At 57.9% G+C, this 27,366-nt stretch overlaps 2 protein-coding genes, 1 long non-coding RNA gene and 3 other non-coding genes across 14 annotated transcripts; 4 read left to right on the plus strand and 2 right to left on the minus strand.

Annotated features, from left to right (window-relative positions):
• Positions 1-7,696: 7,696 nt before the first annotated feature.
• Positions 7,697-14,564, minus strand: NAPSA (napsin A aspartic peptidase). The gene is made up of 9 exons (XM_006274391.4): positions 13,362-14,564; positions 12,097-12,232; positions 11,432-11,555; positions 11,102-11,220; positions 10,579-10,778; positions 9,982-10,104; positions 9,375-9,534; positions 8,912-9,010; positions 7,697-8,503 (listed from the first exon to the last, which is right to left on the minus strand). Exons 1-9 carry the CDS (start codon positions 13,424-13,426, stop codon positions 8,342-8,344), a joined length of 1,188 nt encoding a protein of 395 aa, XP_006274453.1. The 5' UTR covers positions 13,427-14,564; the 3' UTR covers positions 7,697-8,341.
• Positions 14,565-14,630: 66 nt separating this feature from the next.
• On the minus strand, positions 14,631-21,668 carry LOC102576789 (protein kinase C and casein kinase substrate in neurons protein 2). Of its 3 annotated transcripts, none has more exons than XM_019481177.2 (10): positions 21,546-21,668; positions 18,692-18,759; positions 18,309-18,465; positions 17,928-18,163; positions 17,387-17,542; positions 16,860-17,035; positions 16,279-16,399; positions 16,070-16,164; positions 15,623-15,774; positions 14,631-15,059 (listed from the first exon to the last, which is right to left on the minus strand). In XM_019481177.2, exons 2-10 carry the CDS (start codon positions 18,749-18,751, stop codon positions 14,947-14,949), a joined length of 1,266 nt encoding a protein of 421 aa, XP_019336722.1. In that variant the 5' UTR covers positions 18,752-18,759; positions 21,546-21,668; the 3' UTR covers positions 14,631-14,946. The 3 variants fall into 3 exon arrangements, with proteins under 3 accessions (XP_019336722.1, XP_006274454.1, XP_014466511.2); XM_006274392.4 differs by having other exon boundaries at positions 21,540-21,668; XM_014611025.3 differs by lacking the exon at positions 21,546-21,668 and adding an exon at positions 19,222-20,410.
• LOC102577016 (uncharacterized) lies at positions 18,472-27,211 on the plus strand. Of its 7 annotated transcripts, none has more exons than XR_009462408.1 (5): positions 18,472-18,489; positions 23,332-23,437; positions 25,543-25,649; positions 25,920-26,080; positions 26,357-27,211. It is a non-coding gene; the product is annotated as an uncharacterized LOC102577016 (long non-coding RNA). The 7 variants fall into 7 exon arrangements; XR_002088251.1 differs by lacking the exon at positions 18,472-18,489 and adding an exon at positions 22,906-22,941; XR_002088249.1 differs by lacking the exon at positions 18,472-18,489 and adding an exon at positions 22,931-22,958.
• LOC132251064 (small nucleolar RNA SNORD88) lies at positions 25,311-25,401 on the plus strand. The gene has a single exon (XR_009462869.1). It is a non-coding gene; the product is annotated as a small nucleolar RNA SNORD88 (small nucleolar RNA).
• On the plus strand, positions 25,752-25,842 carry LOC132251066 (small nucleolar RNA SNORD88). The gene has a single exon (XR_009462871.1). It is a non-coding gene; the product is annotated as a small nucleolar RNA SNORD88 (small nucleolar RNA).
• Positions 26,192-26,282, plus strand: LOC132251065 (small nucleolar RNA SNORD88). The gene has a single exon (XR_009462870.1). It is a non-coding gene; the product is annotated as a small nucleolar RNA SNORD88 (small nucleolar RNA).
• Positions 27,212-27,366: the final 155 nt, after the last annotated feature.

The following is a 27,366-nucleotide window of genomic DNA, read 5'->3' on the forward strand; positions in this document are numbered from 1 at the left end:
ACATCAGTGCTGGGGAGGCGGAGCCCGCGCTCCGGTTTGGGGGGCGGGGGATCCGGCCGGCCGAGGGGTGAGGTGCGGGCGTCCTCGGGGACTGGTAGAGGTCAGTGCAGGGGGCTGGCTGTGGGAGGGGGGGACAGTGCCAGGCATCCCCGGGCACCCCCAGTCTCGCCCCCGGGCATCCGATGCCTCCTACAGCCCTGTGCACCTCCACACCCGCCTATTTGCTCCCATGCACACCTATACACCCTACACCCCCTGCACCCATGTGCACCTCCACAGCCCTATACACCCCTATCCACACCTATACACCCTACACCCCATGCGCCTCCATACACCTGTGTGTACCCCCTATTTGCTCCTATGCACCCCCACACCTCTATGCACTTCCATGTCTCCCCTATGCACCCTCTGTATGCCCCCAGATACCTTATACCCCATGCACCCCTGTGCATTCCTTATTTGCTCCCATGCACCCATACAGCCATATGCACCTCCACACATCCTCATGCACCCCCTATTGGCTCACACCCCAGTGCACCTCCATACACCTCACACACATCCCCTATTTGCTTCCATGCACCCCAATACAGCCTACATCTCTGCATACCTTCACACATCCCCATGTACCCCCTATTGGCTCCTATATACCCTACACCCCAATACACCTCTACATATCTGTTATGCATCATATGAACCTCAGAACAACCACTATGCAACTTACTTGCTCCCATACACCCTTTATACACCCTACAACCTCATACATCCCTATATACCTCCATACACCCCTATAAACTCTACATCCCACACCTCCTAGACCAGTGCTTTTCAATTTTTTTTATTTGCAGACTCCTACATTTTTTTAATTAAGGTGCTGACCACTTTGAATTGTAAGTGTGGGTACTGATATACTTTTGGTTGATCATAGTCATCTTTTGCAGGCCCCTTAGACATAGCCTCCAGACCCCCAGGGACCACAGGTTGAAAACCACTACCCTATACACTTCCATACATCCCTATGCACTCCCATTTGCCCCATACACCATCACGCATCCTTATACCACCTACACCCCATACACCCTTGTACACCCCATATATCTCCCATGTTTCCCCATGTATCTCTCTATACCATACACTCCATACTCCCCTTATATACCTCCATACATCTCTTATACACCCCATATACACTCCTTATGCATTCTCATACAGCTCCATACACTCCTATACAACCTATGCCCCTGTACATCCCCATACACCTGTTGTGGACCCTACACTTCTTCACTCCATACACCCCTGTACACCTCCATACACTCCCACTCACTCCCATGCATCACTTAAACACCCCATACACCCTACACTCCGAATACCCCTATACAGCCCCATGCAACAACTATTCACTCCCTTACAACCCTGTACACCAGGGTTTTTCAACCTTTTTGAATCAGTGGACCCCCAGTGGCTAGATATGGAGCAGTGTACCTCTGGCAGCTGGATGTGGACTGGGGTGGGGGAGGTGGCACATGGCTAGATGCACAGTGGGGTGGGGCATGGTGCTTGGCTGGACGTGTAGTGAGGGTGGGGGGGGTGGCGTGAGGCTGAGTGCAGAGTCGTGGCAGCCACCACATGCAAACTTCCCCTGGCCCCTGCACCTGGCCAGGCAGACAGCGCTCCATCTTTGTCCACCCACATGTACCCCCAGCTCCTTCTCAAGTACCCCCAGGGATATGCGTACCCCCGGTTGACAACCCCTGCTGTACACCTTCATATACTCTAATGTATCCTACATCCCATACACCACCTATATACCCCTATACACCCTACACCCGAGACACACCTATACATCCCATACACCCCTATACACCCCAAAACACCCTCTATACATTTCCTATTCAGTCCTATACACTCCCTATGCACCCCCTAGTCTCCTCTATACACTCCTTATTCATCCTCTAACCCTTATACATCCTCATAAACCACTGTGCCCCTCCACACACCCCTAGTCTGCCTCCACACCACATATACCTCTATACAACCCTTCACATCCCCATACACCCATCTGTAACAAGTGGGTCGTCTCGGGCCAGTCTAATCATTGGCCCGCCCACTTGTCTCAGGGCAATCTGTCCACCTGCCTCGCCTGCCATACCTGCCATGTCTTTGATATATCATGATGTTGTTCCCAGGCAGGAGGCTGCCCATTTCATTGCGCTGATGCAAGGGCATATACACAGCTCCAAACCTTCCCTTATTCCATGTTCCATGCCTCACAGCTGGCATCCAAATTCATAAACTTCCCTTGATTCATTTGCTGAACTGTACCATTCGGCCTCATCTGGAAATTCCCTCCCACTGGGGCCTCAGTTCACACCAACTCTGGGATGCTAGCCCTCCTTTTTCTCTCAGGCTCCCTGCCTGGCTCTGGACCATCTTGGTCCCCCACAACCCCATACTGGGGCCTAGTCCCATGCCCCATGCTGGAGCCTCAATCCCACGCCCCTGAAGCCTCAACATGCAGATTCTTCATGAGCCTTAGGCCCCACTTAGTGGACCTGGGTCCTGTCTCAGGCTCTCTTCTCATGGCCTGGACCCTGCCTCAGGCTCCACACAGTTGGTCTTGGCCTTGTGCTTTTCTGTCAGGGTGTGCTCCCTAGCCTTTTCCCTCCATTGGGTACCCGCAAGGCAGCGCAGGCTGAGGGTTTCTGGTGCCCCATACTCATCCTTCACCAGGAGGCCCAGGTATGGCATTCCCTGGAAGCTGCCTTGCCCAAGCAGCCTTACCACACCATCCAACCCAGCAGGGTGTAGTTTTAGGTCTTGCCCCAGGACCAGGAACCTCCTCCATCCCCATAGTATCTACCTTGTATCTCCAAGTTGCTCTGGGAGCAAGAGCTGGCTGGGTGATGTTGCCCTTTGGGCCCCCTTCAGCAACTCCCCGTTCTGTTCTGGGGCCTAGCCTTATACCCAGGCTCCCAGACTTCTGCACCAATCAGGTGGCCTCCTGCCTAACCTGTGACTGCCGGATTGAGCCTGCTCCCACCTGCGGGTTGTTTACTGCTTGCTTCAAACCCCCTTTGTGTGATAGTCACAGCCTGTGTTCTGTTACATACCTCCCCCACTTAACTCAGTATTCCAAGTGGGGATCCCCATGCCTGGCCAGTCAGAAATTCCCATCCAATGAAACAATGTAACAAGTGGGCCATCCCAGGCTGGTCTAGATGTTGGGCCTCCCATTTGTCTCAGGGCAGTCTGCCCACCTGTGTCCCCGTTGATATATCATTATGTTGTTCCCAGGTGAGAAGTTGCCCATTTAACTGTCCCAATGCCAAGGGTATATACATGACTCCGAACCTTCCCTTGTACCGTGTCCCATGCCTTGCAGCTGGCATCCAAAATCACAAACTTCCCCCGCTTCCTTGCTGAGCCGTACCACTCAGCCTTATCCGGACTAGAAATCCCTGTGCCACCTTGGTCCCCCACACCCCCACACTGGGGCCTCAATCACACCCCCACACTAAGGCCTCAACACACAGCTTCTTCTGGGGCTCTCAATCCCACGCCCCTGGAGCCTCAACACCCAGCTCCTTCGTGAGCTTCAGGCCCCACTTTTTTTTTTTCATTAAAGAATTTTTTTGTGTTCCAAGCCAAATCAAGTCCAAATCCATGAGTCAGTCCAGAACTATAAGTGGCTCTACAACTGGCAAACATCTTCCACCCCCACCAAGAGCTTCAGATATTTCCAAAGTCTTTTGACAAGCATCCTATGTGCAGGCCCAAGCCCAGAGTCTTGGGGTTCAAATGCTCCCAAGTTTCACTTGCCCTCAGCCATATGGCCACAGAAGCAAGCTAGGGAGGAGTCTCCCATTTCCATAAAGTGGGCTTTAAGCCCCAACACCTTGGCGGGTACTAAACCATACCAGAAGAACAGTTATCCCAGGGAATGCTTAAGGAAAACTGCCTTCATGGACCCAGATACATGGTGTCATGCTGTTACTTGCCAGGTAAGTATGTAGTATTTCCTGGAAGCTGCTCTGCCACAAGCAGCTCCAATACACCATCCAACCCCAGGACGGTGTAATTTTATGTCATGCCCCAAGTCCAGGAACCTCCTCCATCCTGATAGTTCCTGTCCTGTCCCCCCAAATTGTTCTGGGAGTAGTAGCTGGCCGGGTGATGTTGCCCTTTGGGCCCCCTGCATCAACTGCCTTCTCTGCTCTGGGGCCTAGCCTTATACCCAGGCTCCCAGTCCTCTGCTTTATTTTAAATAAGAAAACACACACACACACACACACACATACACACATCCTCTATCATAAACTTTCCATCACACATCTTAAAAACACATTAAAGAAACCTGTGCTTCCCATTAAAATAAATGCACCCACTCCCCTGCACCCCTACGCATCCACCCTCCACTCTCACCTACTGCAATCGCAGTCCTTTAGTCCAAACCCCATCTGGGGTTTACATTCTCAGTTCATTCACTGTTCTTGTTACTGTCAATGTTGCTGTCACTTCCGCTGCTGCTGATCCTGTTGTAGTTCTTTTCACTCCTTCCAGGTCCAGTTGCATCTCTGTCCTCTTCGATCTCCCTGTCCACTTCCCCTCCCGGGGTTCTTTGAACAACCTGTGCCAGGTGTTGTTTTTCCAGATGAAGTTGGCTGTGACTTTTCCATCCTCACTCACTGATTTCCGGTGGTAGGACTGAAGTTTGCTCAGAAACTTTTTAACAGAGTTTCCTTGAGGTTGGCGTGCCTGTATAACAGGAGGTTCCTGCATTGCCACAGGGTGCTCCCAACACAGGACACAAACTGGTCGAAGTGCATTGTCTGGGACCCCTGCTGCTCAGTCAGGTGTCTGTACGTTGCCATCTCCCTTGTCATCAGCCTGACTCCTGGCACTCTTTCAAGGAGCCAGATTATCTATTTCCACACACCTTTGGCATATGGGCAGTGCCACAGAAGGTGGTCAATGGTCTCTGCTTCTTTTTGCCAGGTCTCCCTGGGGCAATTGGGTCAAATCTCTTGTTCCTCCCTGTACCTCCACACCCCAACTGGGAGTACTCGGTGCACTATCAACCAACTTAAGTCTCTGTGGTCCTTGCAGAGGTCCTTGTAAAAGATCTGGTTCCAGATGGCTTGGCAGTTCTCATCGGGGAGCATCTCCAAGGTTGATAGCCTGTCTCTGGCTCCCAACCCACTGCACCAGTCAGGCAGCTGGCTGCCTAACCCATGACCGCTAGATTGGGCCTGTTCCCACCTGCAGGCTGTTTACTATCGGCTTCAAACCCCTTTGGGTGACAGGCACAAGCTCTGCTTTATGCAGAGGTACACACAAGCATGTAGACACCTGCCTTATGCACTCATGTATGCACTAGCCTTGCATGCTACAGCTTTTCACATGCAGGCACCTACCTTGCACGTATGCACACACACACACATCCGATGGCTTTCTATACACCTGTGCGCAAGCATATGCCAGCTCTGCACGTGCACACACCATGGTTTCATACATGTATCAGGCTTATGCAAACACATACACACACATGTATATATAGACACACACATGTATTTCCCCCTCCCCCCTCAGGTTCAATCCCTCAGCCAAACCCTCACCAACCCCTTAGTGACTCCCAATCCTGCCCCAGGAGCTCTGCTGCTTCCCCCCACTCCACTTCATAGCATTTACCCCTCTGAGGGTACCAAATTGGAGTGAATGTAGAGCAGCTCCCCTCATCCCACCCACCCCCTGCCCTGAATCACTCTGCCCTGCTGGTCTGCTGGCACTGGGGGAACTCAGGTCTTCAGGGCCATGCACCCCCCTCCCAACCCCATGTCTTCCCCTTGCCTAGGGTCCCCTTCCCTGTTCATGGGGGAAGATTCAGAAATCCAGGACCCTGATGGTCTGATCAGGCCCTATATGGGGATAGAGACCGGGGGAAGCAAAGTCAGCGTGGGCACCTCAGTGAGTGGGACATGCAGGTGCATGGACAAGACGTGGGTTTGCTCAGGGTGTGGGGGGCAGAGGGTGCTTAGCTGCCTGCAGTATCATTGCTGCCATGTCTCCAAACACCACCCCCTGCAACTCCCAGCCCCCAGCTCTTCTCCATCTCCTAGTTCCCCACACGGCTTCCAGCCTGTTAAGACTTTGTGGACTCCCCTTTAGCTGAGTCTCTCTGAACTGGTGCCAAGCTGTTAACAAGATCCCTATTGTGCCATAACCCTAGTCACCATGACAGCTCCATCGCTTCAGCCCCCAGCCCTCAGATTCCCGGCCTGCTGGGCCCCAGAGCCCCCATCTCTGCTCCCCATGGTGATACCCACATCCACCCACACTTCCTCCCCCTGGTTCCTCTCAGAGACCTGCCCCATTTCTCTGCAGCCCCAGACCCAGCCTGGCCTCAGGACACATTTGTCCTTAGTGCCAATGCCTGAGGGCCCAGCCTAGCAGCTATGTAGCTGCAGGCCCAACATCATGAAGGCCCTCACTGCCTGCAGGGAGCTTCAGACCTGGGGAGGGGAAAACCATTAGATTTGGGGTGGGAGCCCCTTGGGGAGCAGCAGGTGCCTGCTGTGTGCCCCCCCATCCCAGAGCTCCCACCTCATCTGCTGTGAGGGGCAGGGTGACTTGTGGTGCCTCACACAGAAGTGCCACCAGGCCATATGCCACAGAGTCCCTTGTGCCCTCCCCGAGCAAAGCAACACAAGCCCTGGCCTTCACAGACACCTGCCGTACCCCATCTGGGACCACAGCCCTCACCTACACTGTGGGACCTTGCTTTATTCATTCACTTGATTGACCCCAGGCCTAGTCCTGTAGGCCCCAGTGCTGAGCTGTACGGGATGGGGCGGCAGGGTGGGGAGAGGAACTAGGTGAGGGAGAAGGGTGTTTGCATTTGGCATGGGGGAACCAGGGATAAAACTCCATGGTCAATGCCAGTGTCCAGAGAGTGACCCCCACAATAGCCCAATCCCCTCCCAGAGTGGGACACAACTCAGGTAACCAAGCTCCCCGACCGCTCCAGCTCCAACCCCTCAGGCCCCAGTCCCTTTCCAGAGCTGGAATATAACCCAGGTGTCCTGGCTCCCTGCCCCTGCTGGTATAAGCTACCAGACCCCACGCCTTCCCAAAGCTGGTCAAAACCTGGGAGTCCTGGCATCCAGCCCCACTGCTCTAACTCACTAGACCAGGGATGGGCAAAATACAGCCTGAAGGTCAGATCCAGTTCCAGTTCCTGGCCACCTTCCACACACTTCACCTGCTCAGCAGGATGAGCAGCCACCTGCAGGTGCTGAGTAGGTGGAAGGCAGCTGGGAGCTGGAGCTGGAACCCTGGGTGCTAGGGCAGGTGCTGCCTGGCTGCAGCGCCCCCTCAACCTGAAGTGGCACAGCAGGGGCAGAAGGAGGAGGAGGAGCTGCTGGAGGGAGCCAAGCAGCACTCGGGCAGCTGCAGCTGCTTTGGGAGCAGCCCTGCTGGGAAGCTGTGCATGCTGACTGGGGCTGGGGCTGGAGCTGGGGCAGAGGCGTGGGCTAGTGGGTATGGGTAGGAGCAGGCGGGTCTCAGCCCCATGCAGAGAAACGGGTGGCAGCCGTGGACCACAGTGCTTTGGCAAGCCCCCCAGCCAGTTCCTGGGACCTAGTGCCCAGGGAGCACCTCCTCTCCCCCCCACCCTCACAATATACAAGAGTATGACACTTTGAGCTATTATGCAATCACATCTATATCCTCTACTCAAAAAAACAAATCAGGGCAAAAAATATTTTTTTTTAAATAAAATTACAATATGTTACAGTAGATGTTTGATTTTTAGTCTATGATTTTTTTTATCTGTAATATGTTAGAATGATTCCTTCTGAAAGATGTTGCATGTGCAGCCCTCAACAGCTCACCACAAGTCGTTAAGAGGCCCTCCAGCTGAAATAACTGCCCACCCTTGCATCAGACCCTCTTTCAATTTCCAGAGCTGCAAGAGAACTCGGGCATCCTGGCTCTCTACCCTCACCCTCCCTGGTTTAACACACCAGACCCCACTTCCCTCCTAGAGTCCCCTGCCCCCTGAACTGTATGATTTAATTCATTAGACACTTTTTCCAGAGCTGCAATAGAACCCAGGAGTCCTGGCACCCAGCCCCCTGCTCTAATCCATCAGACCCCATTCCCCTCCCAGAACTGGGGTAAAACCAGCCCCTTTGCTGAAGCCCACTACACCCTTTCCTACTGCCAGAGCTGCGATAGAACCCAGGCATCCTGTGGCCCCACACAGCCCCTCTGAGTCTTGTGTGATGTGTGGAGGTGCCTGGGGCTGGGCTGGGCCCCTCTTGCATGGAGCCTGGGGCAGGTGGGGAGCTCACTTGGCTTGAGCCAGCCCGACGCGGTTGTGGTCCCTGTCGTAGACAGAGTAGTAGTTGACAAGAAACACGTCACCCAGGATCCAGAGGGGCCCGGCGGGGGCTGGGATGTCCAGGGATGTGAGCCCACTGATGCAGATGTCTATTCCCACCTGGGTCACCTGAAGGAGGATGGGGTCAGACAGGGCTTGGCAATGGCCCCTCATCTGCCCCAGCTGGTCCCAGTGTGTCTTCCCCTTCCCCTGCCCCATGCCCACCCCCAAGTTCCAGCTAAGCCCAGAGCCCCCATCCCACTCCAAGCCCAGCCCCAGCTGGCCCCCAATTACAGAAGCCCTCCCCCAGCCCAGGCCCCCACCAGCCCCAAACCCACCCCAACCCCAGAATTCCTTCCTTCCAGGATAAGCCCAGGCCCAGGTCCCAGCTAGCTCCAGCACCCAGTCAATCCCAGTGCAGCCCCAGACAAACTCAGCCTCCCCTAGTTCCAGTGCTCAAGCCCCTTCCCCACTGTCCCAGCCAGCCTGAGCCCATCCTGAGTCCCAGGTCTGGGGCTCCCATGGTGCGGTGCCCACCTGGAGCACATACTGCTCTGCCATCAGGTTGAAGCCCTTCCCTGCAATGTTGAAGGTGATGTTGGGCATATCCGGGATCTTGTCACAGTCAATGATGTACTGCAGAGGGCACCAAGGGGGAGGCTTAGTGCTGTGTACCCCCACCCGGGTCTGCTGCCCACTCCAGAGCATAGGGGCAGTGTCAGGAGAACCCAGGCATCTGGGCTTCCAGCCCTATCCCTTTTCTAACCTACCAGACTTGACTCCCAAGAGCCAGAAGAGTCTCTCAGCCTCCCCTGCTCTAAACCATCAGATCCCACTCCTCACCCGGAGCTGGGGTAGAACCCAGGCATCCCAGCTCCCAGCCCCCTGCTCCAATCCATCAGACCCCAATCCCGCCGAGCTGGGAAAGAATCCAAGTGTCTTGGCTCCCAGCCCCTCCCGCCCTGCCCCCCTGAAAGAGCCCAGGTGCCTGGCCTCTTACCTGCCCCCCAAAAGAGCTGGTGACCCCCAGCATTTCATGTAGGGCCTTGATGTCCTTGCTGGGGCCAGTGATGAGTGATGTCCCTGTGTCCAAGATGGCTTCACAGCCCTCTGTACACAGTGTCTTTGCATCACGGTCCTTTGTCTTTCCCAATATTATGCTGTGGAGAGGGGCACTGGAGTGAGGGTGACTGGGCTGGGGGAAAGCATTCTGGGGATGGGGGGTTTAGAGGTAGATTCAGGGTTCAGGGGGAGCTACAGAAGACGGGGAAGTTCAAGGGGCAGGGAGACTTGGTGCTCAGAGATGAAGACATGGGGAAGGATGTGCTATGGGATTTGGGCACAGGGAGATGGGGCGATGGGGTACACAGAGGTTTGGGTTTCAAACCTCTATGGCCAACACTGGGCCAATACTGGGGGTACAGAGAGACTCAGGGCACAGGGAAGTGGAGTTTTGGGTGGCAGGGGATAGGCCTCAGGTTGAGGATATGGTGTGGGTGCTGCATGGGCCTTTGGGCTGTGGCAGGGTTAGGGTGTTTCAGGGTGGCAGGGTACAGAGAAGCAAATGAGGTTTGGGGGTGCAGGGGACTGGGGTCAGGGGAACTCACTTGTTCATGAGCACCTGCCAGTATGCCTTGCGGGATACCGGGATGTAGTGCAGATCCCCTTTGTACCGCTCCTTGTTGATGCCTCCTAGGAGAAGCTCCCCCCCAACATTGTCGGATGAGTTCCTGCTGAACAGAGGGGGAGGGTTGGGGTGGTGGTGGTTTGAGACCTCACCTGAAGGGAGCCAGGGAGGGGCATGGAGGAAGAAGCACAGGTCTCGAGCTGGGGGAGGGGCTGTGGCTGGGGGCTCTGGAGATGCGGAGGGCAGAAGGGATAGGGAGTGTTTGAGTAAAAAAAAGAGAGGTCAGGGCATATGGAATTGGGTGATGAGGGGCTGCTAGGCTGGCCCAGGTCTTGGGAGATGAAGACCTTTCATGGGGGTTGGATGTAGAGTGGATCATTGAGTTCGGGGGGAGCTGAGGAGGGTCTGGGTGTTTCAGAGGAAGCTGAGGGGGTTGTAGATATATTAGGGGCCTAGTACTATGGGGAGGAAGGCTGCAGAGGGAAGCAGCAGAGGGGTCAGGCTGTTGGAGGTTTTGGGGGTGCCATGAGGAGGTGGGGGCTTGGGCACTGGGGGCTGCAGGGGGTTGGGCGCTGACCTGCTGAGGTAGAAGGAGAAAACATTCTGGTCCAGGAGGCCACGTTCCATCATGTTGTCAAAGACTGGGGTGATGCCACGCACCGAGATATTGGGGTACGCCAACCCTAGGATCCCGTCAAACTTGGCTGCCACGAACACTAGCCCTGGGAGGTTGACGGCTTCTGCAAACGTCTGGTTCTGCACTGTCACGTTGGACACCTGGGGGCCAGAGTCAGGATGGGACCCAGGCATCCTGGCTCCCTACGTCCCTCCATCCTTAGCTGCTTAGATCCCACCTTCCTTCCCAAAGCCAGACCCAGAGTCCAGGCTCTCAGGCCCCCTCAACTACTAGACCCTACTCCCTTCCTAGGGCTGGGAGAGAACTCAGGTGCCCTGGCTCCCAGCCCAGCCCACTCTAACCTTCAGACGCTGGGACCGAACCCAGGCAGCCTGGCTTCCAGCCTGGCTGGCTCTAGACCTCATACCCCTCCCCTTCCCTCCTGGAGCTGGGAAAGAACCCTGGCATCCGGGTGTGCACTCACAATGACGGTGTCCTGGCTGAGGAAGCCTTTGAGGCTGCCGCTGCCATAGTGGATGGAGAAGTCAGTGCCATTTTTCTTGTGGGTGCAGGAGAAGAGGGAGCGGTAGTGGGTGTGCACCCCTGGGGGAAGAGAGGGGGTGCTGACATGGACAGACAGGGCTCCTAGGAATGGCTCCCCACTGGAGCTGCCTAGCCCCTGATGCCCCAGGGAATAGGGGTCCCTGTTTGGTGCAAGGCAGGGGAGGACAGCAAGGGGCTGGACCCCAGTAACCTCCTTAGTCCCCAACTGTGTCCCCTCGCCCCCCCTTGCCCCATGCCACCAGGCACTTACAGCAAGCCAGGTGCAGCAGGCAGCAGCGAGATGAGGGCACCCACAGATTAGCAGAGCCAGTGTCAAAGACGACAGTGAAGCGCTGCGGGGGGGTCCCAATGCTAATCTCTCCGTAGTACTGGGCCTGAGGGAGGAGGGGGGCAGGCAGGGATCAGTGGAGAGCTGCCAGAACCCCCTGGAGTCCCCACACATACTCTAGAGCCCCCCATTATTCCCCAGGACTCCCCATGCCCCCCAAGCTGCCAACAATCCCCAAAGCACCCCAACTAACACCCTGGAGAAACTCCCCAGGACCCCCAATACCCCCAGACCCTTCTGAATGCCCCCTACTGGTCTAAACTTCTATTGTACCCAAAAGCTTACAAAGAATTTTTTTTTTTAACTATTTAGTTGATCTAATAAAAGATATCACATTTACCCAAAGAGCCTTGTCTGCCTATGTCCTTAGACCAACATGGCTACAACCAACACCCCCTATAAGTGCAGCACCTAGTAGAGTACCCCAATAACACCGGGGAAGCCCCTTGACACCCTCCAGGGCTGTAGGTCTCCTCAACCCCTTGGAGCTGAAGAGATACCGACCCCCACAAACTGCCTTCCCCCTCTGTGTGTGTGTGTGTGTGTGTGTGTGTGTGTGTGTGGGAAGTTATGGGAGGAGCACTCACGTCCATGTAGTTGTGGAGGCGCTGGGGGGCCACGGCCCGGTTCTTGTCCCCCCATTTGCTTTTCACCAGATCAGAAATGGGGATCCCCGTCTTCCTAAAGCGGTTCCGCACTGTGGGGAACTTTTTGAGAGGGACCCTGTTGGCAGGGTTAGAGTTAACATGGGGGCAGCAGGCACCCTACCCCTGCAACCTTGCTGCTCCCCCACCCCGTGCCCTGTGCCCTGGGAGGATGTCCCTATGTCTTGGGCAGGGTGCATGCCACAGACGGGGTAGAATCAGGGCGGATGCCCTTGTGTCCTGGGCAGGGTGCATGCCACAGACTGGGGGCGGGAACAGGTTGGACAGGTCAGGTACAGCAGGGACATGGGCATCCCAGGCAGGGGCTGGTCCCTGTACTGGCATGTGGGAGTGGACCAGACCTGCTTAATCAGCTGAGCAGGATGGCCCTGTTCCCCCTGCCCTGGAGTGGGTAGCTCCCACCCACCCCAATTACTCATGTGTGGGCACCTGAGTCATCCCAGGCCTGATCCCACTGTGCCTGGATTGGCCTGTTGCCTACCAGCCAGCAGAGGCAGCAAGAGGACCCAGGTGTTTTGGCTCTGCTTGAACCACTACACCTCCCTTCTCTCCCTGATCTAAGGATAGGACCCATCTGCCCAGGTGTTCAGCCCTGCCCCTACCCCCATCCAACAGATCCCATTTCCCTCCTAGAGCTGGGATGGAATCTAGGCATCCTAGCTGCACTCTAACTACTACACCTGCCTCTCTGATCTAAGGATAGGACCCAGGAGTCCAGGTATCCAGCCCCCCACTCCCCTCCATAGGGCTGGGATGAAACCCAGGCATCCTGGCTCCCTCTCCTCCCTGCTCTAACTCACTCCATGCCCCTTCCCTCCTAGTCAGGGAGAGAACCCAGGCATCCTGGCTCCCCTCTCTGATCTGAGGCTATAAAACAGGAGTCCTGGCTTCCAGCCCCCACCCCAACATGCCCCACTCCCCCCACTCCAGAGCTGGGATGGAACCCAGGTGTCCTGGCTCCCAGCCTCCCCCCCCCCGCCTTGCTTTAACCACTAGGCCCTATTCCCCTCCCAGAGCTGGGATGGGAGCCAGGATTTCCCTGCCCTAACAGGTCCCACTCCTCTTCCCTACCAGCCTTAGGGAGAGAACCCAGGAGTCCTAGCACACAGCACCCTTGTACATCCCCGCATTAACCCGCTCCATCCTATTCCCAGCCCTGCATGGGACCCGGGCTTCAGGGTGCTCACTGGATCAGCGCCTGGGTGCAGAGCGCCATAAGTAGGATGGCAGCCACAACTTCTGGGCCCCTCATGGTGCGCGTGTGTCTGTCTGCCCGTCTGTCCCGTCAGGAGGCTGCTGTCAATCTGTCTGTGTCCCTGTCCATCCAGCCTCTGGCGTGGGTGACCAGGTACCTGCTCTAGACCATGGGATGGCCTGGAATTCCCCACCGCCCACTGGCCTGGGGAAACTGGGAGTGCAATGCCCAGCGTGTGGCTCCTCATTGGCTGAGGCTCTTGAGTGCAAGGCCCAATTGACCAAGAGAACTTGGGGCTCAGCACCTGATTGGCTAAGAGGGCTCCAGGGGTGCAGGAACTGATTGGCTGTGTGTCTCTGGAGCTCCAGGCCTCATTGGTCCTGGCTCCCAACTTTGCCATGAGCACCAAGTGGGTACCAGGCTGTAGGCAGGGGAGGCGCCCTGTGTACCCCACCCCAGTGACTCAGGGTGGGGGCAGGGACGCCAGCTCAGCCCTGGGAATTCCTAGCATCCTGCCCTGCCCCTTCCCTGGAGGGGTTGAGGTCACAGCCTGCTACTCCTACTCCCCACCCCCAGTCATCTCAAACCCTGGCTCCCTCCCCCTTGGCCCAGGGCCCCCACAACCCTGCTGGTGCCTGTCACTCCTGACCCAAAGCCCCCTGCCCTGCAATCTCCCATTCCTGCCACCAGGGGGCCACAGAGGTGCCGTGGCCCCCCAGCTGGATTGGGGTGGGCAGGGGGAGGGAGCCATGGGTTTCCACATGGGGTGACCCCCCCACCCACATCCCTGCTGTGTGGCTGGGGGGGGGGGGGGGGACAAGGGATGGGACAGGATGAGGGCTGAGCTGGTATCAAAGAGCGAGTGGGGATTGGGGGAGAGGGTGGAGGGTAGAAGGTGAGGTAGTGGGGGGCAGGGGTGTTTGTGGGGGCTGGGGTGCCATGGACAGGGGCAGATGGGGGCTGGGTGAGTGGCAGGCAGGAATATGGGGGGCAGAAGGGTTTGTGGAGGCTGGGGGTAGGGACGGGATGAGGCTCAAGCATTTTGCGGGGTGTGGGCAGGAGGTTTGTGGCAGGGTATTGAAGCAGGGAGTTAGGCAGGGTGGGTCAGGCCAGAGGGGTGGGAGCAGGGCACGTTGAAGATTGAGGATACTGGGGGGTGAGGGCAGAGGGGTTGGGGGTATTGAGGCAGGGGGCTAGCGGGGTTGGGTCAGGCGAGGGGCTGAGGCTGGGGGGTCAGGTCACTGACAGTCTTACACTCCGGTACTGATCAATATTTTATTACTGTTTCCGGGGTCCAGGGGGTGGTGCATAGAATGGGGCTGACCGAGAAGCAGGGGGGCTGCTCACTCCCAGGCTGCCTTGGGGTCTCACTCCCTGATGCCCCCACACACAAAGTGGGGGGGCTCTGGGGTGACAGGGCTGGGCGCCATGATGGACCCCACCATGGGGGCCCAGGCGGGCTGGAAGGGCCACATGGGGGAAGTCGGGGTTGGGGGCAGAGCCAAGCAGTCCCCTCCTGTCCATGCTGTGGCGGCGTGGGCTGTGGAGTGCAGCTTCAGGAGGCTGGAGGGAGCAGGTCACTGCACTGGCTGCACATAGTTGGCAGGGTACAACCCTATGCGCCCTCTGTCCGTCACCCCCCGGCACCAGCCCTGCTCATCCTCATCCTCCAGCTTGGTCAGCTCCTCCCCTGCAAGCACAGGCCATGTTAGAGGGGGGGAGGAGGGGGAGGGGGTGTGCCCCGGCTGGGGCTGAGGGGTCCATGAAGGTCCCTCCATGGTGGTTGAGGGACACCATGCAGAGGAGCATCTGGGGGACTCAGTGGGAAGGCCTAGTGGGCTTCAGGGATCTCATCTGTGGAGAGGCAGGAGTCTGGGTGGGGTTGTGGGAAGGAAGTTGGGGGGCTCGGGTCTGGGATCTCTGGGGGTCTAGGCCGGGAGCCTTCACTGTGAGGGGGTGGGAGTGGACCTGGTGGGATGAGAGGGGTGCCTGGGGTATAGCCTGGTGGGGGGGAGGTTGAGGGATGGGTCAGGGGAAGGGTCTGGGAATGGGGAGCACAGTAGGGATCTAGGGCTGAGTGGCCCCATCCTCTTCCCCAAGGGAGCCCCTTCTGTTCCCTCAAAGCAAGGTACAGATGGGTTGAAGTCCTGGAGGGCTGTGGGAAGGGGAGTGAGACTTGGGTTTGGCTTCTCTGGGGAGCTCTGGCATCTGGGGAGTTCAGTGGGGAGGCCTGGGCAGCTCCAGGGCCCTCACCTGCAGAGAAGCTCAGCTCATCCGGCTCCTGCCCAGTGTAGTCATACACGGCCCGGACCCGCTGCCCCCGGCCTGGTCCTGGGGCTGGCATTGGCGGGGGCACTGGTGCTGGCAGTGGTGGGGCTGGAGGTGTTGGGACAGGCTCAGCCACGCTGGGGAGACAGGCAGAGGATGAAAGGCTGTACCTGGGTGTGGCTCCCACCCCTGCTGGGTCCCCAGAGCCAGGGTGCCTTGGGCACCCCCAATGCCCTTCAGCCCTGTGCCCTGCTGTCGGGGGGGGGGGGGGGGCAGGGGGCTCTCTGATAGGAGAGGCTGGGGAGGGTCACCCCAGGCTCCCTCCAGGCCCTACCCCCACCCCCTGCCTAGTTGGCCTTTCAGTCCCCACCGCACCCAAGCCCACCCCCTTTCCAAGCCCTGCCCTTTCCCCTCAGGCATTGCCCCCCTCACCTGCCCAGGACAGGGCTGTTGCTCTGCAGTGGCACCTTCTCCTCCTGTCCCAGCTTCATGCCATTGCTCTGCCTCCCTGGCTCGGGGTTCCAGGCCTGGGTGGGTTGGGGGGCGGGGGGAGACGGGGTCAGTCCAGGACCTATGGAGGGGATGCTGTGGGGAGCTGGGCAGGAGCTGGCTGGGAGCAGTAGGGGTGTGGAGGGTCTCACCTCAAACTGGGGCCAGGTGGTGGGCATGCCTGGCCCATGCTCCCGGCGCCACCAGGCTAGATCGTCGTGGGCACTGATGTCGGCAATGGCCTGGCGCAGCTGGCTCTGCGCTGCCTGCACCCTGTGGGGATGGAAAGTCAGTTTCATGGAAAGGTGGGGGAGCTGGGTAAGGCCCCCCCAACCCATGGCCCCCTTCCCACCAGCCCCAGCCCTCCAACCCCCATGGCTTTTCCAGCCCAGCCCCAGCCTTCCCCCATCTGGGCCCATTCTCACCAACCCCAGCAGCAACATTCCCTCCCCTCCCTGCTGCCCCAGAGGGGCAGAACTCCAGGGTAATCTCTTTTCTGGAAGGGGGCACAAGGGGTTTTCAATTTCCAGGGGGGGAGGGGGGGGGGCTCATTATAGGTCTCCCCCTGGGTCAGGGGTGGACAGTGGGGTCCCAGCAGCCCCGCCTTTACCTGAGATGGGGATATCCTCTCTCCAGGGTGGGTTAGGCTCTTGGGTGCCCCTTTACTTTGGGGGTGGGCTCTGGGGTTCCCCTTACTTGGAGGGGTGGGGCTGGGTCCTGGGGTGCCCCTTACCCAGGGTGTGTGGTGGGATCCAGGCGGTGCTGGAGGGCCAAAAGTGTGTCCTTGAGGAAGGCGATACGCCTTTGCTCCTGGGCCTGCCCCTGCTCGAACACCATCTCCATCTCCTCCATGTAGCGCGGGCTGGCCCGGGTCAGCTCAGCCAGGATATGCTCATAGCGCTGGCGCTCCTGGGGGAGGCACAGGCAGGTGAGTACTGGGAATGGGGGGGAAGGGGCAGGGGGTGTCTGGGAGGGTTAGGGCAAACAAACTTGAGGGGTAGGGCCGGGGGGAGTTGGCAGGTGAGGAGGCATCCTGGGGAGGGGCTGTGGTGGAGAGAGGTGAGCATGGGCAGGGGGTGCTAGGAGGAACTTGGGGTGAGTGGAAGAGGGGTCCAGCCCCATGTGGCAGGTGGGGGGTCTGGTTCTGGGCCTGGGATGGTGATGGTCCTGGCACTGAGGATGGCATGGGGGGTACAGGGGGTGCCTGACCTTGGGGTAGAGGGGAGCTGGGGGGAACAGGGAGGGGGGGCAGAGGCCCACCTTGTGGGTCTCCTGAGTGCGGCGCTGGCGCTCCTCCCTCAGGGCCCGCTGGCGGTCAGGGGCCAGTGGTGGCCCCCCTGGGGGTCCAGCCTCACGCCCTGCAGCCTGGTGCTCCTTGCGGCAGGCCAGGTGGTATGCTGCCTTCGCCTTCTCCACCTGGGGGGGCAGGGTGGTGAGGGGCTCCTGAGCGGAGAGGGGACTCTGGGATCCCAGCCCCAGAACACGCCCCCCCAGCCCCTTTGGTCCTGATGACCCCCTATACACACTTCATGCCCCTGCCTGACATGCTGGCACCCATGGCAGCCTGGTGCTCCCTGAGCTTCCTGCCCCATGCAGTGTCCCCTTCCTAAGTGGCCAACCCCAAGCCCACGCATGGTACTATGCCCCTGCCAGCCCCCACCACTGCAGCCCCTGCATGACACCATGCCATCCCCCAGCCCCTGATTGGTACCACCCCTTTAACTCCCCATATCACCCCTCTATCCCCTGCATGGTACCAGCTCCCCATGCCACCCGCCCCCGCCTGCTGCCCTGTGCCCACCTTGCGCAGCTTGCGGGTCCAGCCCCGCTGGGCACGCCGGAAGCCATTCTCCAGGTCACAGGCCTCACGGAAGCCACCTAGCACCTTGCGGTGGTAGTGATCACGCTGCCAGGCCCGCATCCGGGCCACCTCCTCAGCCACCAGCGCTCGCTGCATCTCCCCATGCAGCTGGCTCAGCCGTTCTGTGGCATCTAGAAAAGCCTGCCAGGCCCGGCGTGCAGTGCCATATGTGGGGCCTGGAGGAGAGCCAGCATGGGCATGGTCTGCGAGCACTGGGGGCAAACCTGGGGGAGCTTGGCAGGGGAGTGGGTAGGGGGCACCATGCTGAGGGAAGAGGTGCAGGGGCTTTGGGTACTACTGGTGGGGAAGAGGACAACTCACTGGCATCCACCAGAGGGCGCCACTTCTGCACCCAGCGTGCCAGGTGCTGCCCATAAGTGCGCTCCACCCTTGCCCGCTCCTGGAAGCAGCTGACCAGCTGTTCACAGACCTGGTATCCATTATCCAGGCGCCGCACTGTGCTCTGGTACTGCTTTGGCTGTGGAGGGAGTACACAGAGGTGGTGAGGATCAGATACCTGGGACCCTTACCCCATGGCTGCTGGCCCTAGAATCTCTCCCCATGGCTTCCCTCCCCAACATGAACCAGGGTGCCAGCTTTCCACTGTCTGCTGCCTAGACAATGCCCTCCCTGTGGATCCAGCCCCCTTACAGCAACCCCTTACCCCAGCTGCTTTGTTTCTGCCCCCTCCCCCAGCCACTCACCATCCAGAAGCTGTCCCCGGGGGGCTCATCTCCTGCCACCTCGCTGTAGATTGCTGACATGGCACTGTCTGCAGGGGGCCGGAGGGGACATGTGAGAGCCCCATGCTCAGGGGACCCCCCTCCCCCCAGTCTCCTGTCCCTTCCCAGAGCCCCTGTATTTCATCCTGGGAAGGCTTTGGCTTCCTTCTCAGGGTTTGAGCTGGCCAGACTCATGGGGCCCTGCCACCCCCATCCCACAGGGGCCCCACACTTCTGCTGTCCCAGGACCACTGCCTCCAGCCTCCCAGGGACCCCCTTTCTGCTCTCAATGCAGCCCCTTCTGCAATACTGGTCTATGGCCTCTTTCAGCCCTACCGGCTCTGCTCCCCCCCTCCCCACCTCCTGAGGCCCCTACTCCCTCCCCACCAGCTCCCACTCTAGCTCCCTCCCACCTCACTTGTGGCCCCTGGGAAGCCCTGTCACTGTACAGGAACCTCAACCCCCCTGCCCCAGGGGGATCCAGCCCCAGCCCCAGGTGCCCCAGCTGTTACCCTGGGGGACGGGGCAGGACTCCTGTCCCAGGTACTGGCCGGGCATGGTGGGGATGCGGCTCCGGAGATGTGCAGGCCGATCCCAGGCTGGGCTGGGGAGGGAGTTTGGGGGGGGGCTGGGGTCTGATGTGGAACTGGGCAAGCGGTGCTGGGACATGTGTTTCCACTTAGCTTGGAACCACAGGAGCGGGAGCCCTGCCACGGGGCCAGGCCCATGGCAGGCACGGGAGGGGGAAGTGCACAGTGCAGGCTTTGGCATCAGCTCATCCCAGCCTGCCAGGGCAGGGGAGCACCAGGGCAGACCTGGCACTGGTGTTGTGCCCCCTGCCCACCTCAGCACCCCCGCTGGCCAGGGGCCACCACCAGCACCACATTGTTAAGGTCAATGTCAGCATTGCTAGGGGTCACCATGGTGTCACTATGGATAACCAGGATGTCACTGGGGTCATGTGGTTGCTAGGGGCCATGCCAGCCTCACTAGGGGTCACCTTGACATCACTAAGGGTTACCATGGTGTTGCTAGGAATCATACCAACATCACTAGGAGTTACCGGGAGGTTCCAAGGGGTTATGCCAGCATTGCTAGGGGTCAGGCTGCTATCGCTAGGGGTAGCCTCAGGTTGTTAGGGGTCACATCACTGTCACTAGGGGTCACTGTAGCATTGCTAAGGCCAGCACAGGGAGACTAAGGGTCATCATCCTGTCACTAGGAGATACGTTGCTAGGGGTCATTTGGGGCTTCATCTGTGTCAGTATGGGCTGCCCGGACACTGCCAAGAGCTGTGCCAGCATTGTTGCTAGAGGTCACTGCTAGGGACACTGCAGGGTGGCTAGGGGCCATGTTACTGTTCCTAGGGGCCACCTGGTGTCACGAGGGGTCACTGTGGTGGCACTCGGGGCAGGCTGGGGGTGCTAGGGGCCATGGCTGGTAAGGGTCACCAAAGTGGCATTGCTAGGAGCCATGTCACAGTTTGTAAGGGTCACTGTGGTGTTGTGAGGTGCCATGATGGCATTGCTAGGGCAGGCTGGGGTTGCTAAGTGCCCTGTGGGTATCACTAGTAGGCAGTGGGGCATGGCTGCAGGCCTGAGGCGTAGCCAGAGCCAGGAGTGGGATGAGAGGGTACCAGATGGAGCTCGTACTAGGTGACATCAGGCTGCAGGAGTCCCCCAGTTTGCTCCAGCAGGCCCTGCCATGTCCTCCCACTCTTTCCCCCTCCTCAAGCAGGCCTCTTCCCCTTTCCACCCCCACCTCCCCGCTCCCCACTGTACTTTGGCTCATGCTAATTTTCCACCTGTTGAAAAACTGGAAAATCTTAATGGGACGATTGGGAAAGGCCAGGCTGGGGGTGGGGAGGGACTGGGGGTAGCAATGGGCTCCCCCTTGGCCCCATCAGCTTTCACTTCACCTGGAAAATCCTCTGCCTTGGATTTTCCAGCATCTCATATGGGCCAGGAGGAAAGGAAAAACCCATGGAGCATGTGTGCATGCATGTGTTGGGGTGGGAGGCTGCCCTGTGGCCCTATCTCACTCTGGTGCCCCAACATATGGGGGTAGGGGGGGGAAGTTTGGCCTGGGGGCCAGGGCCATAAGTCATGAGGGGCATGTTGGATTTTCCCCATACCATGGTTGCCCCACCACTAGTATCCTCCCAGCCTCCTGCCCCTTCCCAGCTGCTTTGGGGTGCCCCTGCCAGGCTGGGACCCTCCCATCCATCCCCTGGCCTCATGGCCCCTTCTGGCCCAGCTGTACCCATGCCCTCTCCTCAACAGCTCCCCCAACTACACCCCCATCTTGGCGTACTCCCTGCTTTCCTGCCCAATGCCCCAGTGAACATCAAGGCCCATTCCCACAGTGACACAGCCCAGTCCACTCTGCACCCCATAGTCACTCATCCCCTGCACTGCCCTGCCTTGTCATTCCACTCCACCCTACCCTGCCCCCAGTGTCCCATAACCCACTCCCTGAAGTAACCAACCCTACCCCACCTGCACTCCCGGCAATCAACCCACACCCTGCTCTCCGCTCCCCCACCCCCAGCCTGCACCTCAGTGACCCCCACATTCCCAGCTCTCATTCTGGGCTTTAGCATGGCCTATTTTCCCCAGAAGATCAGCTTGCACACCCCCTCCCCCCGAAACACTTCCTTCCTGGCACCCTCAAACCTCCTGTCCTACAGCCCGGGGCAATGGGCCACCACATTATAGAGGTCAGTGTCTGTCGTCATCGTCCCCCTCCCCCACAACAAGCCCTCCTGCCCCCTGTACTCAAACTGCCCCTGCCACCCCTGTGTCCCTCCGCCACAATCTGCCATGCTCACCCTCACCCCAGGGTCCCCCAGTCTCTCCTTCTCCTCCAGCTCTGTCTCGCTCACTCTCTCCAGGGCTCCGGGCCCACCCGGGGCCCTAGCCAGGGAATGTCAGACAGCCTGAGCAGGGGAAGGGGGGGGCTCCGGGGGCTCCCAACCCATGTGCTTTTAACCTCTTCAGCTCTTTGAGCAGCATGGGGATGAGCCTGGCTGGGCACTGTCCTGAGGAAGCTCACAGCCACAGGGCACTGTGATAGGGTAGTTCACAGCAGTGGGTCCATGGCAAGGGTGTTGCAGTAGGGAAATTAGCAGCAACAAGTTGCCATGGGGGAAACTTGCAGCAGTGGGGTCTTGTTTGGGGCACTGTTGTGGGGATGCCCACAGCACTGGGGTCCAGCCTGAGGGTGCTACTGTGAGGAAGCTCATAGCACCGTTACACCACCTGAAGGCACTGGCATGGGGAGAGTTGCAGCTTCTCCCCCCATACACATCCCTGTTCCTGCACACACTGACAGCTGCAGCAGCTCTCAGGCTGGCCTCTCCATGTACTGACCAGGCCTCTTAATGCCCCACCCATTCCCCTCTCTTCCCCCGCCAGGCACCTGCCCCCCCCCCCCCGCAGGAGCAGGCCAGGTCAGCTGTCCCAGGCCCACTGTGGGGCTGGGACAACCTGTGCCAAGCAGAGACATAAAAATAACCCGTGCACCCAGCCCCACCCAGGAATATTTTGAGCTCTGTGAAGGGGTATTGGGTTGCCAAAAGCCTTGGACAGGAGCTCCCAAAGGGCTGGGATATAGCAGGGGAGGGGCCGTCAAACTGTTGGGGCCCCCAGGCTGGGATATAGGTGGGGATGGGGACAGGGCTGTGTCTCAGTGTTGTAGTCTCAGAGCTGGGATATTGCAGGGGATAGGGCCACGTTTCCGTGTTGGATCCCAGGCCTATGCTATAGTGGGGGACAGGCCGTGTCTCAGTGCTGAGTCCCAGTGCTGGATACAGCAGCATGTGGGGCAGTTCCTGGGCAGGCAGTGGAGGGTATCGCTGCTCCGCCAATCCGGTGGAAGAGGTCTGAGGGGCAGTGATGGGGAGAGCGCACAGAACACCCCATTTATCCGGCCCCGCCCCTCCCCTCCCCTCCCCCACCCAGGCCCCGCTTCTCCCCCTTCCCAGGGCTGCCCTGCAGGTGCCTATCCCAGGCTCCCACCCGTGCCCCGCATGGACCCCTACCCCCGCCCCCTCTTTCCTTTTTACCCCCCTCGTCCGGGCAGAGGGCGGGGTGGGGGAGGGCAGGGCAGTTGGCATTTGTAATCAGGCGCGCAGTTGGCAGCCCCGGCGGGGGGGGGAAAGGTCCTCGTTAGGCGAGGTTTTAAGGGCTCTGGCGGCGCCACGTGGCATTAGAGCGCTACTGCGCGGCCACGTGGGCGCTGGTGGGATGTATGGGGGAGGGGGATCGCAGAGGGGTAGCTGCTGGGTTGGGAGAGTTACCCTGAGGGGTTCTCGCAGGGTAGTTGGGTGGGGGTCGTGTGGGCTGGGGGACCTTAGGGAAGGGTCTGGGGTCCTGTAGTATGTAGTAGGGGTGCTGGGGGTAGGCGAAGGGGTCATGGGGAAGGGGGGCGTTTAGAGCTAGGGGATATAGGGGTCTTTATACAGTAGAGCGGCTGTGAGCGATGAGCAGTCTTGGCAGATCTTTTTTTGCCGGCCCCCCACCTCTTGTTTTATTTCTATCAGCATGAGGGCCCCTACTGGTTTAAATTGGGCCCAGTTTCCACAGATAATTCACTTACTCAAATGTTTTTGAATATTTCAGGAACTTCTCAAGCTACAAGGCAAGTCTCTTGCTGCCTTGGATCAGAGCTGCCCTCTGGGCTGGGGCTGTTGGTGTAGCTGAAGCTTCTGGAGATGGAATGTGACACGTAAGTAAGTGGGTGCTTTGGGCACTTGCTTGTGTCTCCAAGGGAAGAGAAATGTGCAGAGTAGTATTCCCATCACTTGGGGTTAAATATGTGATTTCTAATATTGTATTTGATAGCATTGAAATGATGTGGTTATGATGGTCCTGGGTAGTGGTACTCAAACTTTTGCTGGCTTGGGCTGGATGAGTATCTCTGGGCTGATCTGTGGACTAGATCAGGCCCTGTGAGTTAGGGCTGGGCCTTGCACTGCCTCAGGCCAGCCCGTGTCCCTGGATTGGTTCTGGGCTACCAACACATGCAGACATACTATCTGGCCTGCGGGGCTCCCCTTTGGGTCTGGAAATCTGGCAGCAGGGGAGCAGTAATGGTTGCCACCCCCAAATTTTTGGCCCCCTGCAGGTGGAATGGCATGGCTCTGCAGCCAGGACTAGGCCTGTGGGCTGGGGGTTGAGCATCTCCTGGTCAAGGAGATATGCAAGAGGCAAGAATTCTTGCCAATGATCTTTTATTGGATCAATTCTGTAGTCATTGTAAGCATAGACAAGCTTTTGAGTATCAGTAGCTTTACCTCGTTATTTTTAGGCCTAGTAGAAGTAGTTGCAAGTAGGTGTTGCCTCATCTGCTTCACTAGAAAGACCTCTCTTCAATTTCAGTTTCATTCCCAAAGTAAACAGGTTAGGAGTGGAGAAGGCAAATGAATGTATTGTATAGAGAAGGGTGATTCCCAACCAACGTGTCCTGGCACCCTGGGGTGTCACAACATCCTTTCAGGGGTATGCACAATATTAGTGCTGTTAGGTGTGCAAACACCTACACATGACACAAAATAAAGCAGGGTAGATTTGCATCTTTTATGGGCTAATTGTAAACCCAGAAACTTCAAATAGGAATCCGCAGTGTCAAAAACATTCCAGCCTGCTGTGGGCTTCCTGAGTTATTTGCAACAGAAGAATTAGTCTATTATTCCTCACTCAAAGAAGTGAAAGCCAATGGCCCTTCCTGAAGGGGGCCTTTGTGCCTTGGAAGGTTGAGAATCACTGTGGTAGACAACGGTTAATGCCAAAATAGGGAACAAGGAGCCAGATGCTGAATCTGAATATTAAAGAGTAGTGTGAAGGGCAGGGTATTGCGTACTTACTTTTCCAAGGTTGAGTATTATTTAAGGAGAGCACAGATTCCCCCTATCCCCCTCCAAGAATAACACTATTTAAGAAAAACATACAACTTCACTTTTTAATTGAAAACAGGAAATAATATATATTATGTTTGTGCTTCAGTTTGAATGGGTGTCAAGTACAGTATTACTCAGTAGCTAGCAAGTCTGTATATTAGGTCAAATAAGCACCATTCTTTAACCACGGAAAATGATTATTTCCTTTAATCATGCTTAAAATTGCTAGAGAATCTTTTCTCCTTTGAAAATGTTCTCTGTAGTCCTGAGACGCATGTAAAACAAAATCACTTGCATTACTTGCAATAACACCCCTTCCTAAATAGACCAGTCCCTTTGGGGGGGATGGGGAGTGGTTAAAACTCCTAAAACCAGGGCAGTTAAAACCACAGGGATCAAAACTCTCTAAACCTGGTGACAGGAGTGTTGAGTGAGCCTAGGGATATAATTTGTGGGAGGGAGGGGTTCCCTGAGGAGAGGGATCCAAGAGACTTGTGTGCCCTTGATGGCAGGGTGACCTCAGGATGTGGTGGGAGAGGGGTTGAATGAGGCAGTATGGTGAGTTTGCAGGGGTTGAACTGGGCATGTTGGAAGCCTGGGGAGGGGCTGGTGTTGCCAAGAGGGTAGGTGGGATGAGGGCTGGTGAAGACTTGTGGGGTGGCAGCAGTCCCCAGGTTTCAGGAAGGGGTGAGGGTGGCACTGGGTCCCCAATGATGTCAGCACTGGGCGCTGAGCTCCTGTGACGATGGCAGTGCCTCCTGGGGATTTGACACCCTGGAGGACTGAGGGGACCTTGTTGTCCTGGAGGGCTGTGGGTTGCCTGGAAGCTGTGCTTTTGAGGGGGGTGGGGCTGAGACACAATTGGCATGGTTATGGGTCTTGAGGCTCTGACCTGGGATAGTCATCTGACAGCAAACCTGTCCTTCCCCTCCAGCTCCTGTGCAGTCTCCCCAGCATGATTCTGTGGGGAAGACCCTGTTCTCCCAGCTGATGCTGGGGGTGAGGTCAGATGTATCCCTGACTCCTGAGACCTTTCTGTTGGTAAGTAGAATGGGTAGGGGGGCTGATTGAGTGGGGGTCCCCTTCCTTTCACATGGCAAATGGTAGGAAGGGATCAGGGCTGAGAGGGCAAGTGTGGGGGAGGGTCTCTGATTATGTCAGCACTGGGCACTGAGCTCCTGTGACGATGGCAGTGCCTCCTAGGTTCTTGACACCCTGGGGGACTGAAGGGCAGTGTATGGGCACCTCCAACCCCAGGGCTGGGGTGGGGGTGGGGGTGCTATTCTGTTGATGCTTTGCTCTTCTCTCCAGGGGCCTGGCAACACCCAGCATGGAAGGGCGGTTGAGTGGCACAGGGGAGCTGACCCTGCACTGGGAACCCCCTGAAATGGCCTGAGGCAGGTAGAACTGAAGTCATGATCCTCTTGGGAACTAGAATATGCTCCAGTCTCCAAACTGACTCCAGTGCTGAGGTATGAAGCAGACCCTACCCTGCAGGTGTAGCCGCCCCCCCCCTCCCCCCCCCCCCCCCCTTAGGGCTCCCCAAAATGCTTGGGGGCTCTAACCTTCCCTGCCAGGTCCAGGGTCCTCAATGATGTTAGCACTGGGCACTGAGCTGCTGTGATGATGGTAGTGCCTCCCAGGGACTTGACATCTTGGGGGACTGAGGGGACCCTTCCTAACTTGTGATGTACCACATGCCATGTAAGGCTGGTCTGGGGCTAATTCCGCTCTTCTTTCTCTTGTAGATGCCAGTGATGGCCCATCTCTTCCAGGCCTGGTGTGCCCTCAGCGTTAGACCAATGCGGAGCTGGGGGTGGAGGGCAGGTCTCCTGGGTTCCCTTCCCTGTACCTGTTTGCCCTGGCAGTTCTCCAGGCTGGGCTACTTCCTGCTCTGCTGTCTGGAAGGAAGTCATGGTGGAATCTGGGGATGGCTGCGGGCTCTAATGCCTCTCCCATATCTATGGATCTTTTGGCATCTGTAGGCTTTTTGGCTTCCAGCTATGAGTCAGGCAGCCCAGTTGGCTGTAGCAAGGCTCCCAGGGTGAAACTGAGGGTGCAGACCTGGGGCTGGGCCTGAGCCCCTTGTGCCCAGACTTTCCTCCCTTGGGAAAGGCCTTCCTGTGCCCCAGCAATGGGGAGGCAGGAGGAATTGCACCTGACTGGGGAGGTGCAGGTGGTTCTAAAACAGCTGTGGGTAGGCTGGGCCCACCTCAACCTCTGCTGTCTTGGAGCAGGGAGTCACCCCCCTCTATTTCCTAGAGTCCTGCTCTGTGGTCCCTGGGACTGAAATCTGTTGGGGGGAGGCAGCCTGGGCAGAACCCTGGCTTGGCCTGTGTGCTGTGAGAGAGGTGGTTTCAGCATGGCAGCCACATGGGGCAGGATGAGGGTGGGCAAATAGAACAGTTGAGCAATAGATGAAGGCATGGGCCTGAGGCAGCTGCTGGCATGTTAGGGAATGGGCACCAAACTGGCTGGGCAAGCTTGAGGAAGCATGGTTGTGGCAATGAATGTGTTGAATGTGCAGATGCTCAGGTAATGAGCCATGCATTATAAAGTGGTGGTTCCCTTCCACTTGGTGGGGTGCCCTCATTGAAGCATCAGTGTGTGGTTCTGTGCAGTGGTATCTTCCTGTGGCTGGGTGCCTAGGTCTTGTGCCTGGGGAGGGGAGGGACCCAGGGCACCCTTGTCCCCACCCCTTCTGGCATTGTCCCATGGGTCTGATCACTCTGGGTGCAGCAGGAGCACTGGCAGTCCC

The sequence above is a fragment of the Alligator mississippiensis genome, chromosome 5 (assembly GCF_030867095.1).
Source record: "Alligator mississippiensis isolate rAllMis1 chromosome 5, rAllMis1, whole genome shotgun sequence".
NCBI classification, from domain to species: Eukaryota; Metazoa; Chordata; order Crocodylia; family Alligatoridae; genus Alligator; species Alligator mississippiensis.